Genomic DNA, 12,454 nt, shown 5'->3' on the forward strand with positions numbered 1-12,454 from the left:
GCGCGCAATTACGCACATATTTGAGCAGTAGGTTTATTTAAGTACAGTTAATACGTTTCAGTAAATAAGCAGATCATCAAAAGAACACCACAAAAACAATGTCAAGCCCATTTGATTCATATGTGCAACACCCATTTTCCACTTTATATTGACTCCGCTACGCGCTTACAGTTGACTTTGCCAGGTCATGGCAACTCGGCTAAATTACTGCATAAACTGAGAGCAAAAACATAGCGATGTTGTATGTTCAGTGTTTGTGCTTATGGAAATATTGTCAATTTCCCATTTCCACAACTTCTTAAACACTTTAGACTAGCATTATAGCCAACAAAGTCCTCCATATTCAACTTGAATGTCGGTTTAAATCGAACTGTGCTGAAACAACATTCCAGGGTGCCCTTGCCGCGCGCAGTTGTGTTGTCTCGCTATGCGCAATAACGCATGCAACTTTTCATCTAGTGGTTTTACAACTTGACCCTGAATCGAGTAGGAAAATACATACCTCACTTACTTGGGAAGACAACTATTAGCATCCCCGCTATCCTCTTTCGGTCTGTAGCATACGCTAACGTTACTCTGTTGGACAAGAATTAGTGACCTCCATTCATGCGCAGCGACGTCTGTGAATGCAAGGGCAAAGCCTCCGCAATATCACCCGAAGGAGTTTCCTCAGATGACAATACCGGCCACTCTCAATTCCTGTCTGGTCCACCTAACTGGCTTGGTATCTCAGCATTAATATGACCTTTAGCCATTAAGATACAACACTTGAGGGGCAGTCAGTATGGTGTGACGTAGCTTGATGCAGTCGCGAACGAGCTCTGATGCAGCTGAAAACCCGGAAGAGGTCTCCACCAGTCAGTCCGCCATGATATTCCCACAGATATGCATAACATCACTGATTCCACTGGACTCGGCTAGAAGACAAGAAGTTGAGTTAGACAAAGTCGAGAAAAGTCTAGAGATAAAAAGGGTAAATAATAATAATAATAATAATAATTATAATAAAAACTTAATTTGCTACAGTGGAATAACTGTGTAACACCTATGTAATATCATGTAATGGTTTTGTAGCCTACTTAAATTTTGGATTAAAGTTAAAGAGCTGACTAAGCGGCCTGATTGTAGGCGTCATGATTAAATTCTGTCAAGATGTGCACACACACACACACACACACACACACACACACACACACACACACACACACACACACACACACACACACACACACACACACACACTTCAATATATCTTTTGCCAAAAACAAAACAGTGACATTGACATGTTTCTAATTAGTTATGTGGCACATGTAATATTATGGCCTATGTGGTTTACCACTTGTTTTCTCATTAACTGGAGTGTACAAAGAGAATGACTGCCTTGCACTCTGCATTGAAATGGAAAGTCACATTGGAAATAGTAGACCCACTTCCTTGTCGCCATCTGCAGGCGTTTTAAAGAACTAATGCCGCCTTCACTCTCCACGACACCGCTTCAGCATACAGAAGCCAACCATTAATTTGTTGTCTGTACGTTGAAGGAGAAGGAAATGACCCAGGTCGAATTCAAACCCTGGTCTCCATGAGCAGTGAACCTGTTTGCATCAAGCTGCATGTTGGGATGCAAAATTGTGCTTATTTATAGGAATATCATTTGGCACACATTGGAGGCCAAGTCAGTCATCCCCTGCCATAATTAAATACATTCAATTAACCCGCCGGGTTGCCAAGAATGGCCACGACCAAGTCGTTTTACTAAAGACCCTGTGCACTGTCATCAGAGAAAGTAGAGAGAGAGAGAGAGGTTCCATTGGCCCATTGTTTCCGGGTTCTATTATTGCAAGGGGGAGGGGGGATCCCCCTTTAGGCAGACCTAAGGACTGTTCTATTCAATGCTAGGAGTATTATGATACGCCCCTTTAGGCAGACTGGAACCTGGTTATGTTAGGTGCCCATAGCAACCTATTACATTGGCATATCTCTATATACTTAAAGAATCTCTGCTGTCATGGTGGTCTCTACCTCTCGTACTATGTAGAAGTTTTTCAGTGACTGCTACAGAGGACTACTGGTGGAACGGCGTGCAGTAAGGGGGCTACATGAAAAAGCCTGCATCATCAAGGCGCAGAGGGGAAAACATTTTAAAAATTAGAGGCACTCACAGGGTGCAAATCTCCGTCAAGGCCATGGGGTCACTGATGCCATAACATCTACACGCTGTGGAATCCTATGCATATAATATGATTTATTTTTTAAAAATCCACAACATTTAGTCACCTCTTCCTTTTGTCATCTCCAACAACTCAAAACCTTTTGTCGCTTTCAACAACACAACATTTCATCAAAATTTGTACGTAACTTTTTTTGTGTTATCCTGCTGACACACAGACAAACAAATCAACATGACAGACAACACTGATAAAAACACTGAAAAACAAACACAAACCTGTTAACACTGGCGTAGATCAAAACTAGTTTAGGTCTCCATGCCATGCTGTATCTGAATGTTCTGTCAGTTACCAGCTTACCACAAAGAGTAAATAACACACACGGCTTCATCAAAAACAAGTTTAATAATAAGTATGGTGAGAACAAATCCATTGGCACCAGCTGAGTTTGTGTTTAGTTTTGCTCAATCCCTTTTAGATTCTTCTTTGTTTTTGTTTACAACAGAGGCACTTCCTGATTATAAATCCATCTTTTATGCTCTACACTCATAAACAAAAAACAAAAAACACACAACCAAAACCGAAAAACAAAAACACACACATAAACAAATGTTATGTATACACGATATGTGGCAAATTGGGCCTCCTCAATTTCAATGGCAAAATATACATATATAAAAATAACACTTTTCTTGAATGTAACTACTGTGAATTTTCTTGGTGTTAATTTAGTATTTACAACATTACGGCTCCACATTTTGTCAGCCCAGGACAGAAGTGCTCACATACATACATACATATAGCATGGCAATACTGAAGGTGGCAATGCATGCATACAGTACAAGCATTGCTGAGGCGTATGCCAAGAACCTGGCTCAGTTGTAAACCAGGTTTAGTCAACCTTGAGGTAGTGGTAAATCATCTAATAAAAGAGCCTGGAGTCCTCATTGTCTTAACTAAATCATCAAATCTAACTAAGTCATCAAATCTGCTCAACGTACAATCAAATCAGATCCACCCAAAATCCAGGATCTTTACAACCAACGGTGTCTGAGGAGGGCCAAACGAATCATAGCTCCGTACCACCCCAGCTACACACACTTCACCCTTCTACCATCTGCCCGGAGATACAGGTGCTTACGTGCTCACACCAGCCGTCTCAGGGACAGCTTCTTCCCTCAATGTATCAGACTGTTGAATTCAAAAACACCAACATAGGAAGAAATCCACTCATCACATCTCCCCTTTCTCCAACCTGCCATTTTTTCAACTTTTTAAATATATATTTTTTCCTACTTTTTTTTCCCTTTTTAACATTCTTTTTAACCTTTTTTGGGACTCCCAGAGCAGGGAAGCTTTTCATTGTATATATATGTTTCATATATATATCCAAATGACAAATAACATATCTTGTATCTTGTATCTTGTATAAATGACACCAGTGGGTTATCTATCAGCATGTTTACCACTTCCTGTAGGTTTGCTTAACCAGGTTTATCACTTAACCATGTTCTTGGCATACCGCTCTGGAGTGAAGAGAATAAAAACACAGCAAATAGTGAACTTGATAAAAGGTAGAAAGGCAATGTAATGGTGTGGAGTCCCATGTCACAGGTTAAGAGCTTCTGCCACTTTGCGCTCCTCAGGAATACCATTTACCTGTAAAAAAAAAGAAAAAGAAAGAAAAATAACAAACAAAACGGAATATGAAAATAAAGTCCACAACACGGCTCCAGTTTCTTTTTTTTAATATGGCATTTTGGGCAGCATGCGTTGTGTTGCTTTATTTTTCTTGCTTCAGTTGACTTTGCTAGTCCATTGTCCATTTGAGATGGATGCACATGTTTTCTTTGTACAAAATCAAATATGATACATCATATAACAAAAGTTGAACATTATAAAAGAATTTCTAGACGAAAATTAAGATGCCTTACAAAATGTGCATATGGGCTAAATACTGTTTGCACTTCATGCCTTGATTGTCTGAGAGGCACCAAGTAAATCAAGTGAGTAATGTTCAAGTTAGATGTGCATGTACTTGCCTCCAGCCTTCGAAATGTCGACATACAATAATTATCTCCTTTTGTTAGCAGTAAATGAATAGATAAACATCATGTTAGTGAAGGTGTTGCTAGCTTCATGACACTCCGAAAATGAATCCCAAGTACTCGGAATGAAAGTTGCAGAAAAACATTTGAAGGTGCCCTTTGCTGGAAAATAAATGCTATTCACAAAAAAATGGGAATTTAAGGCACTCTTTGTATCCTAAAGATATATATTAAAAGGCATTATTTGAACATATCAAATGAAAAATATAGACTGGGTTGTACCCAGAGGTGTGACCAAGTCACTAATGTGCAAGTCACAAGTAAGTCTCGAGTCTTTCCACTCAAGTCCGAGTCAAGTCACAAGTCAAGACACATCTGACCAAGTCAAGTCCAAGTCCAAGTCGTACCCCAGCCAAGTCAAGTCCAAGTCCAAGTCTCATTTTTTTTCAAGTCCTTAACAAGTCACAAAGGGATTTTCTACTTGCAATCACAATTTCGATCATAAATTCATTAGTATAATAATGAGACCTGAGTAAAAAGATGACAATTACTAAAACAGTTGCTGAGAAATCAGTCTACTGCTTGTGCTGTGTATGTAAAATGACATTTAATTTCATTTTTTTTTTCACATAAAAATACATTTCATGTGAATTTGTACTTAAACAAAGGAGCAACCATATGCCAAATATTTACTGTCCAGTGGGCAAATAGTCCTGTTTGCAAGAATGTGTGCGTATGTGTGTGTGTCCGTTCCATCATCTGATGGCATAAACCTACTCCACTACTCCACCCTGGTCTTGGTCTTATCTAGTCAAGGTTGTAAGTTATACAGACTCTAGCATCATAACGCTAAGGACAGGACTATGGTTAACTTTTTCACTAGGAGCACAGGCAGCGCCGCTGACCGCTTTGGCTGGAAGGTTTTGTCAAGACATTAGGGGGCCATATTACACTTCCGACCTGAAAACGCGGATTCACACTTTCAGCGTACTATGTTTGAATTTACCCACAAAGGCCAAGGGTGAAAGTAGTAGCCTATTCATGTCTTACAGGTGCTACCCACCCTCCCCCCCTCTCTTTACTGTAGTGTAACACTCGACTAATGTAAACATTTTGGTTTGGCTTTAAAAGACGCCATTTTCCCTAAGGTACCATATTAAGCTCATCATTCTCATCAAGATATGACATACAGCAGGGGTAATCAAATTTCTTTTTTTTTAATTGAGCCCTGTGTGTGTGTGTGTGTGTGTGTGTGTGTGTGTGTGTGTGTGTGTGTGTGTGTGTGTGTGTGTGTGTGTGTGTGTGTGTGTGTGTGTGTGTGTGTGTGTGTGTGTGTGTCTGTGTGTGTGCGCGCGCGTGCGTCTGGGGAGTGGGGCTACACATGTGAGACAGGATGATGAGTTAATAGCACAGCTCAGCAGGCAGCCCTGTCTCAGCTGGTCCATGATGTTCACTTCATCCCATTATCTGTGAACCAAAAGCTGAGCATTGACAGTGTCATAACTGTGAACCCACCAATGAGCACATGCATGGTGCAGCACTAGGCTATAGTCTATAGTAGACACTTGTCCATATGGGCTAAGAAATGAGGACAAAGTAGGCCTAGTTAGTTGGATTAAATTCCTGGTAAAGTAATGATGAATTTCCTGAATTTCCCCCTGGGGATCAATAAAGTTACTCTACTACTCTACTCTACTCTACTATTGTTGAAGCTGATATCGGCATTGTGGCTTTCCCCCTCACATTCTCGCCGCAATGGCCCATCACCAACCATTTTTACTGCGTCACAGTCCAAGTTAACTAGAACTTCGTTTGCACAGTCATTAATCCACATCTTGTTAATTATATTAGGCTACTAGACTATTCGCCAGCACGCTGTCAATTAAACATGGCGTTAGCGCTGCAGAATGTCAGTTATGGCAACGAGGCAACCTTCTGCGCTTCTACAGTGTAGGAAGAAGGAAGGTGTGTAATGCCCTATCCAACATTTCGCTCTCATTTTTCCCGAACGAATATGCGCCTCGCGCCATGCTCTCGTCTCCCTGTTCTCCCCAATCGCCCTCTCCTCCCCCACAAAGGCACTTGTATGCTGTTCATGCCTCTTCAAAAAGATTAAGTTCACCGTCCAGGTCATAGATTGTAGCCAAACAAAGTTCTGCTTCTATGTTTCCTATTTTTTGTTAATTTGGAAAACAGGGTTACATCCCAGTTCTCCAGTGATGGCGTCGTGTAGCTCTAACGTGTCATTTCCAAGCAGCGGTAATTGCGACTCCAAACTCCCCCAAAATACCAAACAAAGCATGTAGTTCGAACTGTGAGAAACATAAGATAAAGCGGTGTCGACACCACGAGATACAAGGTTCGCGCGCGCAATGATTGGGCTGAGAGCAGCACGCGAGAGGGAACATGCCTTTTATCCACGGGAGCCGACCCATGCCCATTGCGCTGCTCAGCAGTAGCTTGCGACCTCTACCTCGCATTACATTTAAACTTCACGATAGGCTGCATTAAAGATTGCGTTTGAACTGATGTGGCTGACATGATAGTGGGTCAAGGCTGAGCTTTAAAACTTTCAAGATACAGGTATGGCATTTACCATTTGACATATGGGATACTGCTGCTCTGCTTTCAGCTGGCTGAGGCGGTATTCCAGGAATCAAAGATAGCTCTGGTGTCCTTAGAAATGTTTCGATTCAAGTCATCGAACAACAAGCAGTGAGGTTCGGGGCGCATAGCTTGTTTATAGCCCTCAAGAGCCCTATCTCGCGCCAGTAAATCAACCACGAGACTGAAACCGTAAATCAACCACGAAACACGGGCAATATCGTGAATTCACCACGTCCTTGTACATTCTGCCTAGAATTTCCCCCAGAATTTCCCACATTTTTTCCGTGAATACTTTACGACTGGCGCGTGATACGGTTGCCCTCAAGCGCAAGCTTTGCGGGAAGCAGCTTGCGCTTAGTTTCTTCAAAGTTTTTCCAATAGCCATGAAGTATTCCTCATCTCGCGCCTTGACCAATTATTTGACAATTTTGGTCGTTTGTCTTGTCTCTTTGCAAGACTGTCATGAATAGGCTATAGGCTAAATTATTTCCCTTTGGAACCATTCACCCAGCATCTAAAGTAGGCAACCGGTGGAGCTCTTTTGATGGATGCAAGACCACTCTGCTCGCCTATTTTCGATTGCATGCTGGAAGACTAAGACATGTAGCCTATAAACGTGTCTTTTTGTATTGATTCTAATACTCAACCGATAGTGGCTGGTCAATGCAAAGAATGTTACCGAGAGGTTACTCTTTCTGAGAAGCGCGAGCTTAACATGCATTTTCAGCGCGTGGTCGTGATATAGCCCTGGGATATCAAGCCATAGCCTACGGACACATCCTGGGTTGGGGGAAACTTAAAAGCAGGCCATATTCGTAACGTTTACCTCGCCACATATCCATCATAACGTGGTTTTGTCCGCGATGGTGGAAATTATTCGCAAGGCTGAACTTCACTTTGAAGTGACTGACTCGCAAGCATGTTGTGTGTGGGAGCGGAACATACTGTAACTGCCTTCGGGGGCTGAAGGCAAGCGCATTCATAAAGGACAGGGAAAGCAAAACGGATAGGCGTACTCTTTTATAAAACAACAATAGATTAAGTCCTGTGGTTCGGTTATGTCAGCAGTGTGTGCTTTTTTATTTCAACTGCTTAAATAGCCTAATGTTCAACAATCAATGTCCATCACCATTTAGCTAAAATATTTAGACAATTGGTTCTCACTGAATTTCTGTCGTAAGCGAGGGGCGAGAGAGCGAGAGCTTCACGTGTGTAGCTTACATACGCGTGTTGCACATCACAGCGCCCCACCACACACACTTCCTACATTGAACATTGATAGAAAATATTTGTTGATCACAGTGCAAACCTCCATAGCCTACCTTATTAAGAATGCAAAATTAGTTGGGGCTGGGAGGGAGATAAATTAACTTCCGCGATGGTTTAAAATGTAGGCTATGTTTGTTCTGGAGACTGGCAAATGGTGTTTCACTGTTGCCACTGGTCGCCGCGTCCGGTCGCATCTGGCCGCCAATGGCATAGCACTGCTTAGGACAATGACGTGATTCAAACAAAGAATGTGGGCGGGCTGTTGCATTCTGAAAACAAGGGTTGGACTTGTACTTTTTTTTTAGACCCAACATGGCAAGTCACGCCAAGTCATTGGAAGTTACAACTGTCAAGTCCAAGTCGAGTCCCGAGTCAAAGGCGTGCAAGTCGAGTCGAGTCGCAAGTCCTTTCTGATCTTGAAATTTCAAGTCGCAAGTCTTCACACGCGCTGACTCGAGTCAGACTCGAGTCCAAGTCACTGGACTCGAGTCCACATGTCTGTTTGTAACTGCTGTAGCAACATCAGTTGGTGTTACAGGTAGTAGTAGTTTACTAAGGTGTAGTTTCACAGTTAAGAATCAGAAATGTTATTACATTTTGTTACTATTGCTATTAAAAGTTATCATTTTGTATTCATTTTTAAATGTTATCAATTATCATTATTATGATGTGACATGCTTACCTGGAGGTTGCTGTTGAGGTATCTGGACTTGATTTTGTAAGTTCCTAAAATAAAAACATGCACATTTTGTTTTACTAAAATATGAAGGAACAATCTCAAACATTTGAGCCTGATTTTGAGCCTGATCCTACAAGTCAGCATTTTTATCCAGACACAGTACTCAATATTGTTGGAAATCAGACAAAGCAAATTCACTTTGAATTTCATTTTCTGATAATGATGAATGAATTAAGAGAATATCATCCATTCAACCACTGTATTATCACAGTAACATTTCATTTCACGGTAACATTTTCAATGCACATATCAACATGTAACACCTATTATGTATCAGCATGCTACTCCATACCAAACAAATGCTCAGATGCACTATGCTACAGCTTAAGTTACACACTTTGCGACACAATGCCTCATAGATGTAACAGGAATTAGCAAAAAAAAGAAAGCTCTGCATATCATGGCCCCTCAGGTGTGTGTGTGTGTGTGTGTGTGTGTGTGTGTGTGTGTGTGTGTGTGTGTGTGTGTGTGTGTGTGTGTGTGTGTGTGTGTGTGTGTGTGTGTGTGTGTGTGTGTGTTAAACCTGCTGCCTGCCTTGTGCCTGCCTGGTGCCTGGCTGTTCCCATGAGGGTCCTGACACACACACACAGAGGCAATGCTCTTCACTTTCACCAGCCGGGACCAAAACTAACCACGCAAACTATGTGTGTGTTTGTGTGTGTGTGTGTGTGTGTGTGTGTATAGTGTGTGTGTGCGCATCACTCACGTCTGTGTTAGCATAAGTGGTGTGCTAGTGGTCTTGTGAGTGTGTGTGTGTGTATGTGTGTGTATGTCTGCAAGAGTGTGGTATAGTACTGGCCATGTGTGTGTGTGTGTGTGTGTGTGTGTGTGTTTAGAGTGTGTTTGTAGTGTGTATAGTGTGTGTGTGTGCCTCACTCACGTCTGTGTCTGCATGAGTGGCGTGCTAGTGGTTTCGTAGTTGTCGGGGTGAAGGGGGGGCACCACCTCTCCGCTGACCGGGTGGAAGACGGGCAGCGTTGACAGCGGCCAGGAGATCTCCCTGTTCTTGGACATGCCGCGCAGCTCCTTAGACGACTTCTGGATGGAGCTGTGGTGCACCAGCTGGATGCTGAGGGGCGGAGGGGAACGCAGGGGAGAGTGTGTGAATGGGAGGGTCGGGTTGAGAGGGGTGAAGAGCAAAGGGGTGAAGGGTATTTGATTGTACTGTACGGCACTAGGGGAAGGGAGGGGGCAGAAGAGTGTGAGAACGGGAGGGCTGGAGTAGATTGAGACTGAGGGCCAGTGATGGGCAAAATGGGCCCATTAGTTACAACCCAGTGCCACATTTTCCAAATGACCTTGTGTTGCCTCTTACTGCATTAGGGGTCGCCGGCGACCCTATTCACTTGCTGAACATGCTTAACTACATCATAACAACATAGCTGTGACATTACAGAGAGCCATAGTGCTGCGCCAAGGGGTTAACCTGTCCAGTTCAGGTGGCTGGTTGAATTGGCAGGGTCAAACCAAATTATTTTAAATGTGTTGTGCACTAGGTTGTACAGTAACTAATGAATCCATTTTGCCCATGCCATTTTGCCCAGGGGGCAGCCATGGCTCAGTGGTTAGAGCACTGGCCTTTAGATCAGAAGGTTGCAGGTTCAAATCCCACCCTCATCCACGGCTGAAGTGTCCTTGAGCAAGGCACCTATATCCCCATATTGCTCCAGGGACTGTAACCAATAACTGTACCTAAATAACTGTAAGTCGTTTTGGATTCAAAGTGTAATGTAATTTTTTAAAAAAAGGGAAGTGTTACGTGATAGCAGTACGCACACACATCTTAGTCTAATGGCTAGTCGTAGGCTAATGGCTGTACACATCCTCTGGACACAGCATGGTTCAATGGGTTTAAATCTTTTTCAAGGTTGATGCCTCTGATTGGAGCTCCTACTACGCCATCTGCTGGGGGAGGTCAAGGAATAGCCATCAGTAGTAGTAACTCACATGATTGGAAATACTAAAAATGCTTCAAACGGTTCTGATGGTCAACTCCAGCCGCAAAATCCAGTGTTCTCCTTGCAGATCAACATCTGAAAATGCTTCAAATCTGTTCAGTTCAAAGACTGTATATAATAATTGAGACCAATATTTGGCGTCAAAATACAATCTTTGGTTCAACTGAACCTTGTTGTCCACTCTAAGATACTGTACAGTCATTGGCCATAACCAATGTGTAGTAAAATCGATGTGTAATTAACTGTTCAGTCATTAGTCAAGACCAGTGTGTCCGATGTGTTGTGTTGTGCTGCGCTTAAAACAAGTACAGCAGGGGTGAGGAATCTTTTTCATTCGAGGGGCCACTTCAAATCCCTCCAAGGCCCATAAAAGTCCTCTTAGGGCTCACAAGCCAGGATTTGCCCCTGCACTTTAGGCCTATATGAAAGGAAGCCACCTTAAAACAGAGCCCCCTTCTCTAGGTTGTCTGAAATATAACTTAACTGTATTACAAATGAAATTTCTAAGATTCTTTTACAAAACATGTCATATTTCGTGTGAAGCAGCATAACACTAAAATTATTTCTCGGGCCGGATAAAACTACTGAAGTAGAGCACCAGTGTTGGAGAAAATCTCCACAGCCTGTGGCTGTATTTACAGGTAGATCCAACCACTTCAGAATACGGTAAAGAGGACCCTGGAGACATGATATGCAAGACTTGTAGATGGGCAGATATAACATCACTATAGCTTTGCAAAACATACGTGTATGCTGAGCTAAGGGTACACCACAAGATACACCACAAGATCAAGAAGGAAAGAGGGGGAAGAGGTATGGAAGCAAGATAGAAAGAGAAGTCAAATCAGCAAAGAAACAAGACATAGAACAGCAAGAGGACAGAGGGGTACGCTTAGAAGCTGGTTCAGGAGTTAACCAGGTTAAGTTAAGATGTAAATCATCTAATAGAAGAGCCATCAATAGGTAAATCATCTAATAGAAGAGTCCTCATTTTCTTAAGTAGCCTGGTTTACCCCTGAACCAGCTTCTTAGTATAGGCCCCTGGACGGAACAGAAACCAGCAGAATTCGCTTTCATTGCTCATGCCCCTCGCTATTTCAGTTCACAGCTGAAGAACTTCCTCGATTCCAAATCCGTTTCAAAGAGTGGCATTGACTTCACTGAACCTCCTACTGTTTTTACTGGAAGCAGCTGCCAACAGGATGGCAAAGGTGGACATAAAGACTCAACAGGATTTCATGGAGATGAACTTGAAGATGCACAACGAGGATTGGAGATGATATGAGTACAAAAGAAAAAAAAGAAAGAAAAATAAACAAATATTATCAAATAAAATAATATATATAAAATAAATACCTACACATACGGTAGCCTACCTAAGAGTTACCAAATTGAAAAGAAAAGAAAAGAAAAAGAAATAGGAAAAAAGGAAAGAAGTGAAAAGCAATAGGTCAAACCAAAGAGGCCGAGGCCACAGGAGAGGCAACACTTACTCTGGGGTTTGCATGTTTCTTTTTTGCCTAGAAACAAAACAAAATGACTGAATTAAATTCCTAATAGAAATAGAGTTGAAAAAAAGACATCCACACGAATGAATGAATGAATGAATGAATGAATGAATGAATGAATGAATGAATGAATGAATGAAAAATGAAAGAAGTAAGG

At 42.1% G+C, this 12,454-nt stretch overlaps 1 protein-coding gene across 2 annotated transcripts; it reads right to left on the minus strand.

The window, feature by feature from the left end:
• Window positions 1-2,554: 2,554 nt before the first annotated feature.
• sgce (sarcoglycan, epsilon) lies at window positions 2,555-12,328 on the minus strand. Of its 2 annotated transcripts, none has more exons than XM_063184910.1 (4): window positions 12,283-12,328; window positions 9,712-9,900; window positions 8,775-8,818; window positions 2,555-3,827 (listed from the first exon to the last, which is right to left on the minus strand). In XM_063184910.1, exons 1-4 carry the CDS (start codon window positions 12,294-12,296, stop codon window positions 3,811-3,813), a joined length of 264 nt encoding a protein of 87 aa, XP_063040980.1. In that variant the 5' UTR covers window positions 12,297-12,328; the 3' UTR covers window positions 2,555-3,810. The 2 variants fall into 2 exon arrangements, with proteins under 2 accessions (XP_063040980.1, XP_063040979.1); XM_063184909.1 differs by lacking the exon at window positions 2,555-3,827 and adding an exon at window positions 3,905-4,248.
• Window positions 12,329-12,454: the final 126 nt, after the last annotated feature.

This window comes from Engraulis encrasicolus, chromosome 20 (genome assembly GCF_034702125.1).
Source record: "Engraulis encrasicolus isolate BLACKSEA-1 chromosome 20, IST_EnEncr_1.0, whole genome shotgun sequence".
In the NCBI taxonomy this organism is placed as follows: Eukaryota; Metazoa; Chordata; class Actinopteri; order Clupeiformes; family Engraulidae; genus Engraulis; species Engraulis encrasicolus.

Excerpts from the sequence above, each read along its gene's own strand:
- sgce (XM_063184909.1), bottom strand. Across the intron at positions 8,819-9,711 it reads CCACTCATGCAGACACAGAC|GAACTTACAAAATCAAGTCC; the intron begins GTGAGTGAGGCA and ends TTTTTATTTTAG. Across the intron at positions 4,249-8,774 it reads ACCTCAACAGCAACCTCCAG|GAGATAATTATTGTATGTCG; the intron begins GTAAGCATGTCA and ends TGCTAACAAAAG.